This window comes from Ammospiza caudacuta, chromosome Z (genome assembly GCF_027887145.1).
Source record: "Ammospiza caudacuta isolate bAmmCau1 chromosome Z, bAmmCau1.pri, whole genome shotgun sequence".
Classification (NCBI taxonomy): Eukaryota; Metazoa; Chordata; class Aves; order Passeriformes; family Passerellidae; genus Ammospiza; species Ammospiza caudacuta.
Genome location: NC_080632.1, coordinates 68,446,543 through 68,459,374, shown reverse-complemented (window position 1 = coordinate 68,459,374; position 12,832 = coordinate 68,446,543). Strand labels below are relative to the sequence as shown.

Genomic DNA, 12,832 nt, shown 5'->3' with positions numbered 1-12,832 from the left:
TAAATACTAGGATTACTTGGCCTGAGAAATTACAGTTTTGAATACCATTGGGCTACTGACACCAGCAGCATAGTATGACTTAAGAACTACACAGACCTCACTTTCCTTGGGTGATAAATATGACAGAGACAACAGTATTTCATCAAAGTAAGTAAGGAAATTGAGGTATTCCACAAAGAAAGGATTAATTATTTTTCTTCATATTTGGGGACAATTTATATCCTCCCCTTCTTGCCTCTCAGAATGCAGAAATAAATGTAATAGTGCATTTTGCTTTAAAAGTCAGCTGTAGTTCAGTGAACAGGCTGCCATGCTATTTCATGAGAGAAAAGAAGCTATGATTTAATGTCATTGTCACTAGCTAGATTCCTAACTAATGTATCTGGGGATAGTTTAAGCCTGTGCTCACTATAAGGCATTTTTGTTATATACCATTTTCCCCTCTGTATTTTCACAGAGTATAGGTGAAAAAATAGCTGTCTTTCTTATACCTGCTGTGCATCATCGGCAAACCTCTCCATACTCACAGATGTAGAAATACTCCCGGCCTGGCCTGAACTCAAATCCCAGGGAGAAGGGCGTGAAGAGCTGGAACTTTTCCGAGAACTTCAATGGTCCATTTGGGGAATGCGGCCGATTACACTCCCACCTCTTGAACCCTTTGGAAGTGTGATCACAGGAGCTGTAGCCATCAAAGTTCACCATGTACAGAACATAGCGTTCGGTCTTATCTTCCGGCACTGAGTCTTCATAGTGAGGGCAGAACACATCCAGGTAGTCGTTGATGCAGACATCGATGTGGTAGTCGCCTCGCTGGAATCTGAAATCACAGGAAGAGTTCAAACATAAGCACAGTTATCTCACGATGACCTTGTTGTAGGGTGACATTCTCATATGAAAGTGCATCACTAACAGCACTTCATTTCACCCCAGCCATGCACATTCACTCTCAAAAATGACCCTTACAATTCACCAGAGCTATCAGAGACTTATTATGCTTATATATGATCATACAACCTTTTGGATAAAGGTTTTGCTCTTACAAAATAAGTCTGTTGCCATTACCCACCCAGTTATAGGCTATCTTTCTAGGGTTTATTGAAAAATAAACAAAGAAAGTGTCTGTCTTATTTGGCTGGTGGTTTTTTTAATTGAAGAAAGAAAAATGAAGCAGCAAAAAAGCCAAAACTGTACCAGCCTTCCCAAATCAGTGTCTATATAAACATCTGCATATGCATGCAAATAAATAACCCAAACATATCCTTTTCTCTGCATCACTCAGTAATCACTCCTGTACTGAAAGCTGATTTGACTGCAAGTACTTATAGTTACTGCAAGAACACAAATAGGTTACTTTTTCGTCATAATAAGCAATAGCTTGTCAAGATGCAAAGAAAAGTCTCCATTGTTTTTAAAGAGATTTGAAAAGCAGTGCTTCCCCTTTGCCAAAAGTACACATTGAAGATATTGCTCTGTTCAGATAAAAGGATTCTGGGATACAAACTATCAGCACTCAGCCTAATGTGACAGATCTGAATGAGTGCCAGCTGAGAAATGCAGTGCAAGGCACCAGCCCAGATGCATTTTATTATTGCTGTTATTATTACTGACGACTCCTTAGAGATGTGGGATTCTTGTTTGTTGGGGGCAGGGAGGATTTCCTTGTTTCTCCCCTGCATGTTTTACTTATGTTACTTTTCTAATGCCTCCTATGTATGTAGGAAGTATGGGGGCAAAGTATGGGAGCTTAAACCATGATAGATTTAACAATTCCATAAACCAGGTCTGTGCATTCATTAAACTCCCTGGGGCAGCTAAAGAAACCAACCACTGACCTACTCCACTTCAGGCTGACTGGGCTACTTGTAGCTTCTCTCTTTCACAGCAGCAGTTGTCAAGTGTACCACAGAGCAATAAAAAGGCCATGACAGATTTAACTATAATACTTCTTTTTAGCTGAGGGGCATATTTTAAACACCTGATGGGCTTGAAATCTGCCATCTGGATCCTTCTATCTAATTTCAGAGAAAAAGCAATGATTTGCTGGCCCTCCAAGGATAAATTCAGAGCAAACTACACCTTTTCATATCCCTACAATAATTTAACTTCAATAAAATAGCTTTTTAAAGGGGAAAAACTGAATACACATCAAGGCATGATAGATCTGTATAATTTCAGCCAGTGCACAGCATCACAGTTCCACTCTATAACATGGAAAAGCCTTTTAGAACCACAGTTCTTCCAGGAGAATTTACATTTAGCAAAACTGTTGGTAAAGATACATATTTTTGTACCCCAGTGCTTCCAAAACCTGTCACCTGAAAAGAAAATGTCTTAACACTTTTGCAAAAATGTATTGTGTTCAAATTGACATCTGTTCTCTGAATCAGTTAACAGTATGCTTTTCTTACTGGTAATGAAGAAGAGTGTAAGATACAACTAGAAAAGACACATTCAGGCAAGAATATCTCTATTTTTTCAATTACAGTTTTAGCAAGTAAAAATTGATACATACTTATATACAAGTGTGTTTGTGTGCGGACAGAATTCTTGTTTGTCTGTTTTACCATGTAAGTGATAAACTATTTCGTTTTCTCAAGGTTACCTCTTTTATCAGCCTGCCTTCACCATAATGCCCAATTACAGTTCTGTAACACAAACTATATGCTTCCAGATTTATAGTTATGTAATACATTCAAGATCACACTGACCCTCTCTACCATTAGACTTTTATAACACAAATAACCTTATGTGAACTGCTTTTCCACATTATTTTAAAAGTCAATGGAGAGCAATAGGAACTTCTGTTGTTCTGATGTTCAATTCATCCAGTGTCTTTAGTACATTGTAATGAGATGGATCACACTTCCAGAAGCAGCTAATTCTCTCCTTTAACCAAAAGCAGAGTCTGGAGAGACACTTCCCAGACAGTGTCTGTACTGTAAATAGCTGAATTTGAAGGGAAGAATCCAACTGCACAGCCCATGATAATGAGGATTATAAGAACAAGGAGACATACAATGTGACATAAATGTGTGATCACACCTTAATTCCAATTTAGCAGTGAAATCAAACTTGTAATCTGCACCAGTGAGATGATGCAAAAAAAGCAAAATCAAACCTCATCTGTCTCCCTTTTGGCAAAGTTTCCCTCTGTATTCTTGCAAAATAAACAAAACCACAATGTAACCATCCTCTTTGATCACTGGTATTTTAGTAGATTCCATCTTCTTTCTTTTTTCCTAAGTGTTTAAACAGTTGAGGGTCTCCATTCATTCCAGCACACCCCAGACTCTGAAGTGCTCCCTGCAAAGCAGATCTGAGGATGAAGCACACAACCAAGTCCTTTTCATCCCAGTGTCTTTTCCTCCCGTTCCCCTGATCTCACAACAATTTCTTTAGTCAGTCATCCACCATAAGTAGGTAGTGTTTACATTCACGAGTGGAGAAAGTGAAGGAGATTGTGAATATTTTAAGCAATCTAAACTGGGCTCAATCCAATGTTGTTGGCACGGGAGTGAACCTCCTCCAGGGAAAATACATACCAAGGTATTTTATCAAGCAGCTCTGAGTGAAGTCTCTTTACTCCAGGTTATTAACCAACTATGAATCAGAGAGCAGGCATTTATTTCCTGTCTTGCAATATCCTAAAGAAGTCAGTAATCAAAAACTCAGCAGGCATGTAAAGAGATGTAGAACTAATTTTATGTTTCCAAAGAGACTACAACATCTCCAACTTTTCTGTAAGAGTGAACTGAGACCATTCCTCTTTCTCGAGCTACAAGCAGCATGTTGTATTTACCTCCACAAAGAGAAATGGTAAAGTCTTCTAATCAGAACAGAAAATGAAGGGATGGCCATGAGTAACTCACAAAAAAATTCATCAGCTTAGTCCTCAAAGCTATTAAAGAAAACACTTCACAAACACACTTCCAAGAATTTAACACCCCATTTGAATGGAAAACACTCAAATTTACACACAAGAGGCTGAAAACCTCTTATTAATAGTGTAATGCCAGATATTACAGTGAAACAGAAGTTCCATTTCAAATAAAGGACTGATCAACATTTACCCATCTACATACACTGAGGAGTGAAACACCTAAAGGGAAGATGGAGTCCCTTAACAGACATTTGCAGATATGACAAGAATAGCAGATGTCCTGTACCTTTTTCCAGTCCCATTCCAAACAGAAAACTTGCTATTATGTTACTGCTATACTTTCTCTTTTCCCAGTTAGGTCTTCATCCTGTTCTCGCAGGTCCTCACCCAGCCTCCCACACCTTTTGGAACCATGTGGTTTACAGGAACTTTAATATAGGAAGAAACCCACTGTATCTAGATTTTGCAAAACAGAGCATGGTGTTGTGGAAGAAACCAACCAAAAAGGCTTCTCCAAAAATCTGACCGAATTGACACACCTTTTTGCAAATAATGTCATTTGTCTCCATGCACTCCAGCTTACACACAGCAAAACACTGCTATTCCTCAAACATAGTTAACGTTTGGTTTTTGTCAGGTGACATTCAAACAGTGTCTTGGAAGTTGCATACTATAAAGCCAGCTATTAGGCAGTAGCATTATAAAAGCCATCTTGAAGAGAGAGACAGATAGTTAAGTAGTTTCTACACCTAAATATTTCCATAACCAACAAACATCAGCTTCCTACACAAAACTTGAACACTGCTTCCAGCAAAGCCTGTTACAGGAATATTTCTGTGCTAAAGTGCCACTCATGAAATATCCAGGTATTCAGGATGCAGAAAGAAAACTTCATGGTTATGTTAACCACAGAAAAATAAAACTAGCAAAACATTTTGTAAATAAGTAGTATTCTGCCTCCTGTATTCTGTTTATCAATTTACAAAGGGAAAGCACATGGTCTGTGTGCATGCTTCTCTTCATAATTTTAAGTTCTGAAGCCTAAGTGACTCATCTTGAACTTAATGTCTTTGCTGATCATTGGAGAAAAGTTACAATTTATTGAAACAGATATTTAAAACACAATAACAATTTTGTTTGCTTTCTCTCTTTCTTTCTTTCTTTGAATAAACACTACAAAAATCCAGTTTAAGAACAGCACAAATAACACTAATTGTTCATTTAGACAGATAAAAAATTCCAATAGCTCTGCTCGTTACTTCCACTACAAATCCTATTAGTTATATTCTATTGCTCTTCCTGTAAAATTGACACACCAGATGCTCTACTTCAAGATAAGTGTAGTGGAAAATTTGCCTTTTACTGTGTCAACCTTTCTTTATTCAGAATCTGTTCTGTCAAATGTATGAAGCAAGGCTTCACTGTGAACCAGAAAATACTCCAAATAACTGCTCTGACAATAAATTATGAAATTCTGGTCTTCAGTCGGGTATTGGAAATGATCAGATGCAAATGATCCCTATTCTGACACCTGGAGCCTACACAGCCTGTTAACACCAACATACAGAGGACACTGCCACTGTCAAATGCCTTGCCCCTGTCACCTTTTTCTCGCATGATAACCTGAAATGTAAAACAACATCAACAAAATTCACCCAACTGATTTATTCTTGGTGTAAATACAAACTAGTTACCCACAATTATTCAGAACAGCACAGCAAAACACTACTTGTTCCATTTCCTAAGGAAAAAAGATTTCTGTGAGCAGCACGCACATACTGCTACAAATGCTAGTCACTCAACTCCTTCTTTTTTACTTTCATGGAGGCTAAGCCACTTTTTAATTAAATTTAATGGAGACAGTGAGGTTCCAGAGAGAAGGCCATTCGTAAAAATACCATGAAAAAAGCAAGCCAAGTGAGAAGATTCTATGGGTGTCCAAACGAAGGCTGAATCTCCAGTAAGTTTAATGTTATTAGACTACAGAAACACCACTTACAAATACTCTATGCACAGGAAGAATGTGAACTGGAAAAATATAGAAACAGATTGAAAATTTTTTATCAACTGGTTATGAAACTATTTGCTTAAATGATTATTAACAGAGATGAGTATTGGTAGTTATTTGTACACACAATACCAAAACCCAAACATTTGCTGGAAAATGTTAACATCATTTAAAAGGACAACATTTTAGTTGCTCTCAGAATGTCTTGATTCACCGTTCCATGGCACTGAGCTTGCCCATAGCTTTTGTCTGTGTTTAGATGGAAAGTGTAGTGCATTAGGACTATTCCAAGCTCTCCTCGCATGCTGTGATTGGAACATAGCAGCATAATTTATGCCTTGTTATTCTTTTACACTCTTCAAGCCCCCTCATTTCAACCAACTTAACAGCTTTAAGTGTGAAGGGGGAAATCTTGTGGTTGTTAATTATCTGAGGGGTTGTGGGATTACATGTACCATTTTACTGCAGATAATTTTAAAGATGCTATTTCTGTGCTATGGAAAAATAACTTCTTTAATGCATTTCTGCTCTTTTTACTGGCTTTTGTCACAACATTTCATAAACTCTGTTCCCATAGCTCTGCTGACATCAACAACGATTCTGATGCACAAACAAGGAAGCAATCAAAGAGCTATTTTAATTTTAGTCTATTCAAACCAAAAGAAAATTCAACATTTTCCAGATGCTAAGAGAAATGTTTGCTAACAGTAGCAAGCCATTGACATTTTAGATCTCTAGCAGGATATTGCTACCCTGAGCAAGCAAACAAAAAAACCCTCTAATATAAAGAAGCAGTCCATGACCTTTCAGTCCTCAGGTTACCATTTCACAAGTTAAAACAAGTTCAAGACACCATGAAAAAACACTATGTAGGACACAAAATCAAGGCTACTGTTCAATAAAACAGTTTTCAAAATTATTCCTAGAAAAGACTGCAAGCTAAATACACAATGCAGAAAGAAACTTATTCTCTTGTCATTAAGTCCTCTATTCAATTAGCATTTATTGGAGTAATTAAATACTGAGAAAGGATGCCAGGCTAATTGTTAGATTATGATAATTACACAGCTTTGCTGTGCTACAGCTGATCAAAATAAGATGTGGTCACATGCACTCGGCTAAAGCTTCTCTGCAATCATCAGGCTTCCATGGGAAATTTATTACTATAATAAGGCCACTTATTACTAGTTCATTATCAATCAGGCAGAGAAACTTATTATTTGTACCCTTCCTTCTTCTCTCCCACCCACTCTGCCGGAACAAGCCTCTCAAAAGGTTGCGCCCTGGTCTCTGCCTTCGTCTGGCTCCCTTCCATCATAATTACACAGCTGAGGAGAATCAGGCTCCCGCTCTTGAAAGGGTTCATCAGACTTCAGATCACTGTTTCACAACCGGCTGTGAGCATCTATCACATTTCTTAAAAGAGGCAGGTGATCTCTCTGCATTTCACTTCACAGACATCTGGGGGAGATCAACCTTCCCCTTTTATTCTTGCTATGTTCCTCCCATCTGGGAGATTTTCCACATTACCTGGGTGTGTTCAAAAGCAAAAATCAGAAAGAAAGAAGCTGCATTAAGATGAACTTCACGAGAAAAAGTATCAGGTTTATGTGGCTTGTCCCCCTGCAGAATCTCCTGCCTTTACCCCCTCTTTACCGGCCACCAGTACAAGAGAGACATTGTGCCTTCCTGATGTAAGGCTAGGGGTTTTTTTTGTTAAAGAACAGGGTTCTCATCAGCTACCATTGTACCTGGTACTTCATGCTGCCTATTTAATAGAGAAAAACAACTGATTTACTATAGGGACTAGAAAATGGGAAAAAACATGAAACAAAACTGTCTAACCTAGCATTCAGGTTTTTAAACAAAACAACCTGTTAAGCACTAACTCAGAAGAGTCACAGAATATTCAGAACCAAAAAAATACAAAAAAACCCCTAAATTCATGAAAATTATTTTTATTCTGTGCTGATTAAAAAACTAGACCTTTTGAAATGTCAAAAGCACCTACTTCTACATCAGCAATTGATCTGGAAACTTCCTGGATAAGCCAGGCTTACAACACTGGTAAAATAACTGATCAAAGTTCACTTTCTTGAACTTCATTTCTCACATATTATTGAAGTCCACGGATATGCTGCAGGTGACCACTTATGAACTTTTAATTCTCTTTATTTCCAGAACCAAGAAACCTCCTTAAAAACACTATGATAAAAGTCTTTATCAAACAGTATGATATACGTCTGGATTAAAAAAAAACAAATCAACCTATTCTTTTTTTCTCTTTAATAAGGCCTGATTGTTGAAAACTTCCTAAAGTGCCTTGGCTGAAACATGTTGTTTGCAAAACGAAGAAAGCCTACATCTAAGAGTCTTTTATTAGAATTGTGGCAAAAAAAGAATGCAAAACACTGGAGGAAAGGAGTACATTTTACTGAGAAAGGGAAATGTTCTATTTAAAATGTAAAAGTTCTTTGAATTATATATCTTGTGTTAGTTCCATTAACCCGACAGACCTGAAATATCTTTTTTCTGGTTCTACTGATTAACAGAAATTTCACTTGCATCATAATGCAATTAGTTTAAAGAAGAGACACATATTTTATTTATTTTCATGAATTACAGGCTCTTTAAGAAATAAATTCTACAGAAACATGTTTATTCCACTTATAATTAATAATTGCCCCTTATGCTCATAACTATGTTTGTAGAGTTGGGTCCTGTATTGACTTTTTATACCTAGCACTGTAGAAAGATATATGTTCAGTGATAAGCAGACATTAAAAAATAGAAACTAATTGCTCTTCCATGAGAAGGTATGAGGAAGAGAATTAACAAATCAACATTTATTTCCCATCTGCAAATCTGAGTACTCCAGAGATTCTCAAGTACTGCAGCAGTCTCACCCACTTCACATCATTCTGTATCTCCTAAACGAAGAGCTGGACATTCTTCATGCAGTTTATTAAAACTGTTTTCTCAGACTCTGCTTTTGTAAAATTCCATCAATGCTGGCACACATGACTTTCACCTGGTCTCTATGAATTTCTCTTTTGCTGCAACTTGTGAAGAACTCATTGCATCTGGGGGGCAACAGCAGTCATGTTGTTCGTGATAAGGGTTATAATGAGGTGCAACATGTCACAGCACTGCTCTCAATGAGGTCAAGCTCTCGTTTCCCAGCTGTCCCTCCTCTGATAGCTTTAAACCCCCTGTGTACGGTCTCTACCTGACTATTTATTTTCCACTGCTGTGGGCATTTAACTTGCAAAGATGGATGAAGAGAGAAGGGAGGCAAAGGTAAAAGAGCTACTGTTCTGTCAAAGGCATCACTCAGACGTACAGGACAAATTTCAGTGCTGAAGCCTAGTAACATTGGCTGCAAGGTATCACACCCAACAAGATATTAAAAGCAGCCCAAGATTTTTGTTTGGAGCCTCTAACCACATTTTATCCAATCCAAAATACCTGGCTTAAAGCCAGTCTCTTTGTTAAATAGGTTTATGGACACAAGCTCATTACTTGTGTTTGCATTAGTACTACTCTGGAGTTCACCAGCAACATTTATCCCACTTTATCTGAGGTAGAATGAGGAGATCTGGTAATTACTGCTCACGTATTTTTAAATGTGGTCATCAATATCCTGCACACATGACTCTACATTTGTCTGCTTTAAGCACTAACAACATACAAGATGTCAGCTTCATCTTTTATTCCACGATTTTGCTTGAAAATACAAAACCTATCTCAGCCACTCCTTGCCTATACCAGAAACATCGTGGTTTGCTGATTCATTTGTTCGCATACCTTTCTTAAAAAAGCAAACAAGGTTTATCTGTGCTCTCCTGTGCTGACACATACTCTACTATCGGTCACATTTGGGAGAAAACAACATTTTTAGAGTTTAAAATTTTTTTTAAAAAGGGGAAAAAAAAGAAAAGAAAACCCCCACAGATAGGAATACTACCAAAGTGTCTGAACTGGACTCTAGCAACATGTGTTGGCCATGTGTCTAACCCAGAAGACAGAGTCTATCAGCCTTGATGGAATGTGATTCTGTGAGTGGTATTCGCTAACCCTGCCTGAGGCATGTGCTGACATCTGTTAATGGATATGGAGAACAGTGCCCTATCTGCAGAAAGGTCTTGCTTCTCACACTCACAAAATGAAAGAAAAGAACGTTTGCCCAACAAGCATGTTGACCTGCACACTGAATAATTGAGATAAACGGCAGTCAGCTTCCACAAGGACTGCAAGTACTGCAAGTCAGCTTCATGAATTGTCCTTCTCACTAATATATAAAAAGCAGAGTCATGGTTAACTTTTATAAACTGAAATCTCCATCTCTTTCATACTGCCAGGGGAAAAAAACTGCAGCAATTTCTGCCAGTCAATATATATAGGTATCATTTGAGAAGAAACATACATTTTGATAAAACTGCTTGTCTATTGCACATACCCACACTTGCTGTACTACAGAAAGTAGTACATGCTTTTCTCTGACATTAAGTTATAGCTGTTTATTATTAATCTTGCAATCTGTAAACAAAATTAATTTTAAAATATTTTGTGATCAAATTAGATTTTGGTGACTCAGACACCCTAATAATTTGCAACTTATAAAATCTACTATTTAGTTTCCCAATATGCAAGAGTGTAAAATGAAACTAACCCCTGAAATATTCCAGAGTATTCTTATATTTAATAAACTGTGTATATTTTAAAAAGCTCTGGTCATCATCCCCACCCTTCAGCTAAAGTGAATGAATCCAGACATAATATAAAATAGCATGAGCAAGATATAGAGGAGAAAAAATCCCCTGAAACATCACAGATCTCCACAAACAAACCCAGAACATATGATATTTTAGTATGAAACCACAGCTTGCTATTAACATGAATAAACTATCCGATCAAACACATTAACAAAAGTAATTTGAATTTATTGACATAAAACCCAAGTTAGAATAGCTAATGAATACATAAAATTATTAGCAAACAATTTGCTATCCAGAAAGTGGGCTCCAATCAATGAAGTTTTTTTTTGCTGTATAATTGTCTTGTGTCTATTTAAGAGACCCATAGGGAAAGTATATTCTTTCCTGACATGGAAAAAACATTTTAGAGGAAGTTCTATAGAGAAATATAGTAATTTAACCTTGTTCCTTTTACCCTTCCATATTAGTCTCTCTCAAATGCTGAGCAAACTAGCAAAGGAAGAACTGGAGATGCAAATGAAAGACTGCAGGATCACCAAGTAGCACAACTATTATTAACAGTAGAACTTTTTCTTTTCCTTCTTATAATTTCTTCTAAAGACAGTACAGGGACTACAGAATTCTCCATCAGGCTTACTCTTGCTACATACTGTCTCTGAATAAAAAGACTTAAAAAAATTTTTCACCCAGAGATACTTATCTTTGTACATCATATGGACAAGATAGGTCCTGATCTAAATCAGTTTCTCTGCTTACAAATATGATCTGAAAAGCTTTGTACTGTACAATGCCACCTGGTCTTTAAAAAAACTCAAGAGATTGCAAAGATTATGATCTAATGTGCAACAATTTTTTTTTTAACTAAATAAGACAGACAAACCATGGAATTCAACACAGACTATATTATTCCTCCCATCCCTTTTCAAATTATGAAGCTCCCACGGTTCCTAATATAGAGTTTTGGATTCTCATTCCTTCAAGAGTGAAAGAAACAGTATTTCAATATGTATAAGTAAAGACTGAATTGATAAAATGAGCAAAACCCGCTCATTTACTTTTTTATGTGTGTAAGTTACTGACACAGAAGAAAAAAAAATTCACTAGTCTCAGATACATTTCAGAGAGGTAAAACTGACGCTATTTTCTTAATTTTCCTGTTGCATATTTCTCAAAACTGTTTCCAAATTAATCAAATTAATTCCAATCTTCAACCTGTAGTGAAATCACCTCATTCACAACTGAATTATGATCTTGTCTGCCTGAAACATTGTAACTATTTTTCAAATCACAGACAGGATTAGGATGAAAAGCAGAGTATCACAGAAAAATTATATTTTCTTTTGCTGCACACCGCTTCTTCATCCTGTTTGTTATAAAGGCACCAGGAGGCAGATGTGAAGAGAGGAATCCACAGGTATGGCAAAACCCATTCCTGTCTACTGGGAAGCCTTTACTTCTTCATTATATGTTAAAAAACTAATTACTGTGCACACAAACTATTTCTTCCTTTCATTCTTACTCTAAAATACTGGTTCAGCATTAAAGAAAAAAAACTGAAGAATCAACTGTTCATAGTGCAATCTGATACTTGGGGCACAAAGACATAATAGAATAGAATTTAGACCACTTGTGTGGGCAAAATTGCAGTTAGAGCACATCAATGGGAAAAGCTAGAGAGCAGTCATGCTGGCCCAAAGAACCTCACATCTAGACCAACAAAGTTCTCCCAACACTGGCCAACAGAAAATATAAAATATAAAATATAAAATATAAAATATAAAATATAAAATATAAAATATAAAATATAAAATATAAAATATAAAATATAAAATATAAAATATAAAATATAAAATATAAAATATAAATAAATCGTATGTCCTTAGCATAGTCTCACAATAGTAATCTTTTGCATAGTCAGAGGTTTGGGCTCTTCTTGCTTAACAAGAATGATGGAATTTTTTCATCAGTTGGTCTGAGTATCTTGAACATCAGTAAACTACAGTCAGTGAATACTTGAGTGCTACAGCTTGGCTGCCAAACAGAAAAATGTCTGCTCTTGTGCATTTCTTGGCCTGAGACAATTTCCACCAGACATTCAAATCATACCATAATTCTAAAGTAAAAAAGTAAACTATAATCTGCGATAGTGCACTGTTGAAGAGCAATTGGTAATCATTACTCAAATGCTCAACATTTGAACATTTTCACCTTTGCTACCTGCAA

General features: G+C 36.6%; 1 protein-coding gene across 1 annotated transcript in view; it reads right to left on the bottom strand.

The window, feature by feature from the left end:
* Positions 1-501: 501 nt before the first annotated feature.
* The window catches only part of EFNA5 (ephrin A5), a 167,199-nt gene continuing 154,868 nt past the window's right edge, over positions 502-12,832 (bottom strand). Inside the window, exon 2 of the mRNA XM_058824415.1 lies at positions 502-820. Coding sequence (XP_058680398.1) covers positions 502-820 — 319 coding nt within the window. The remainder of the gene's footprint in view (positions 821-12,832) is intronic.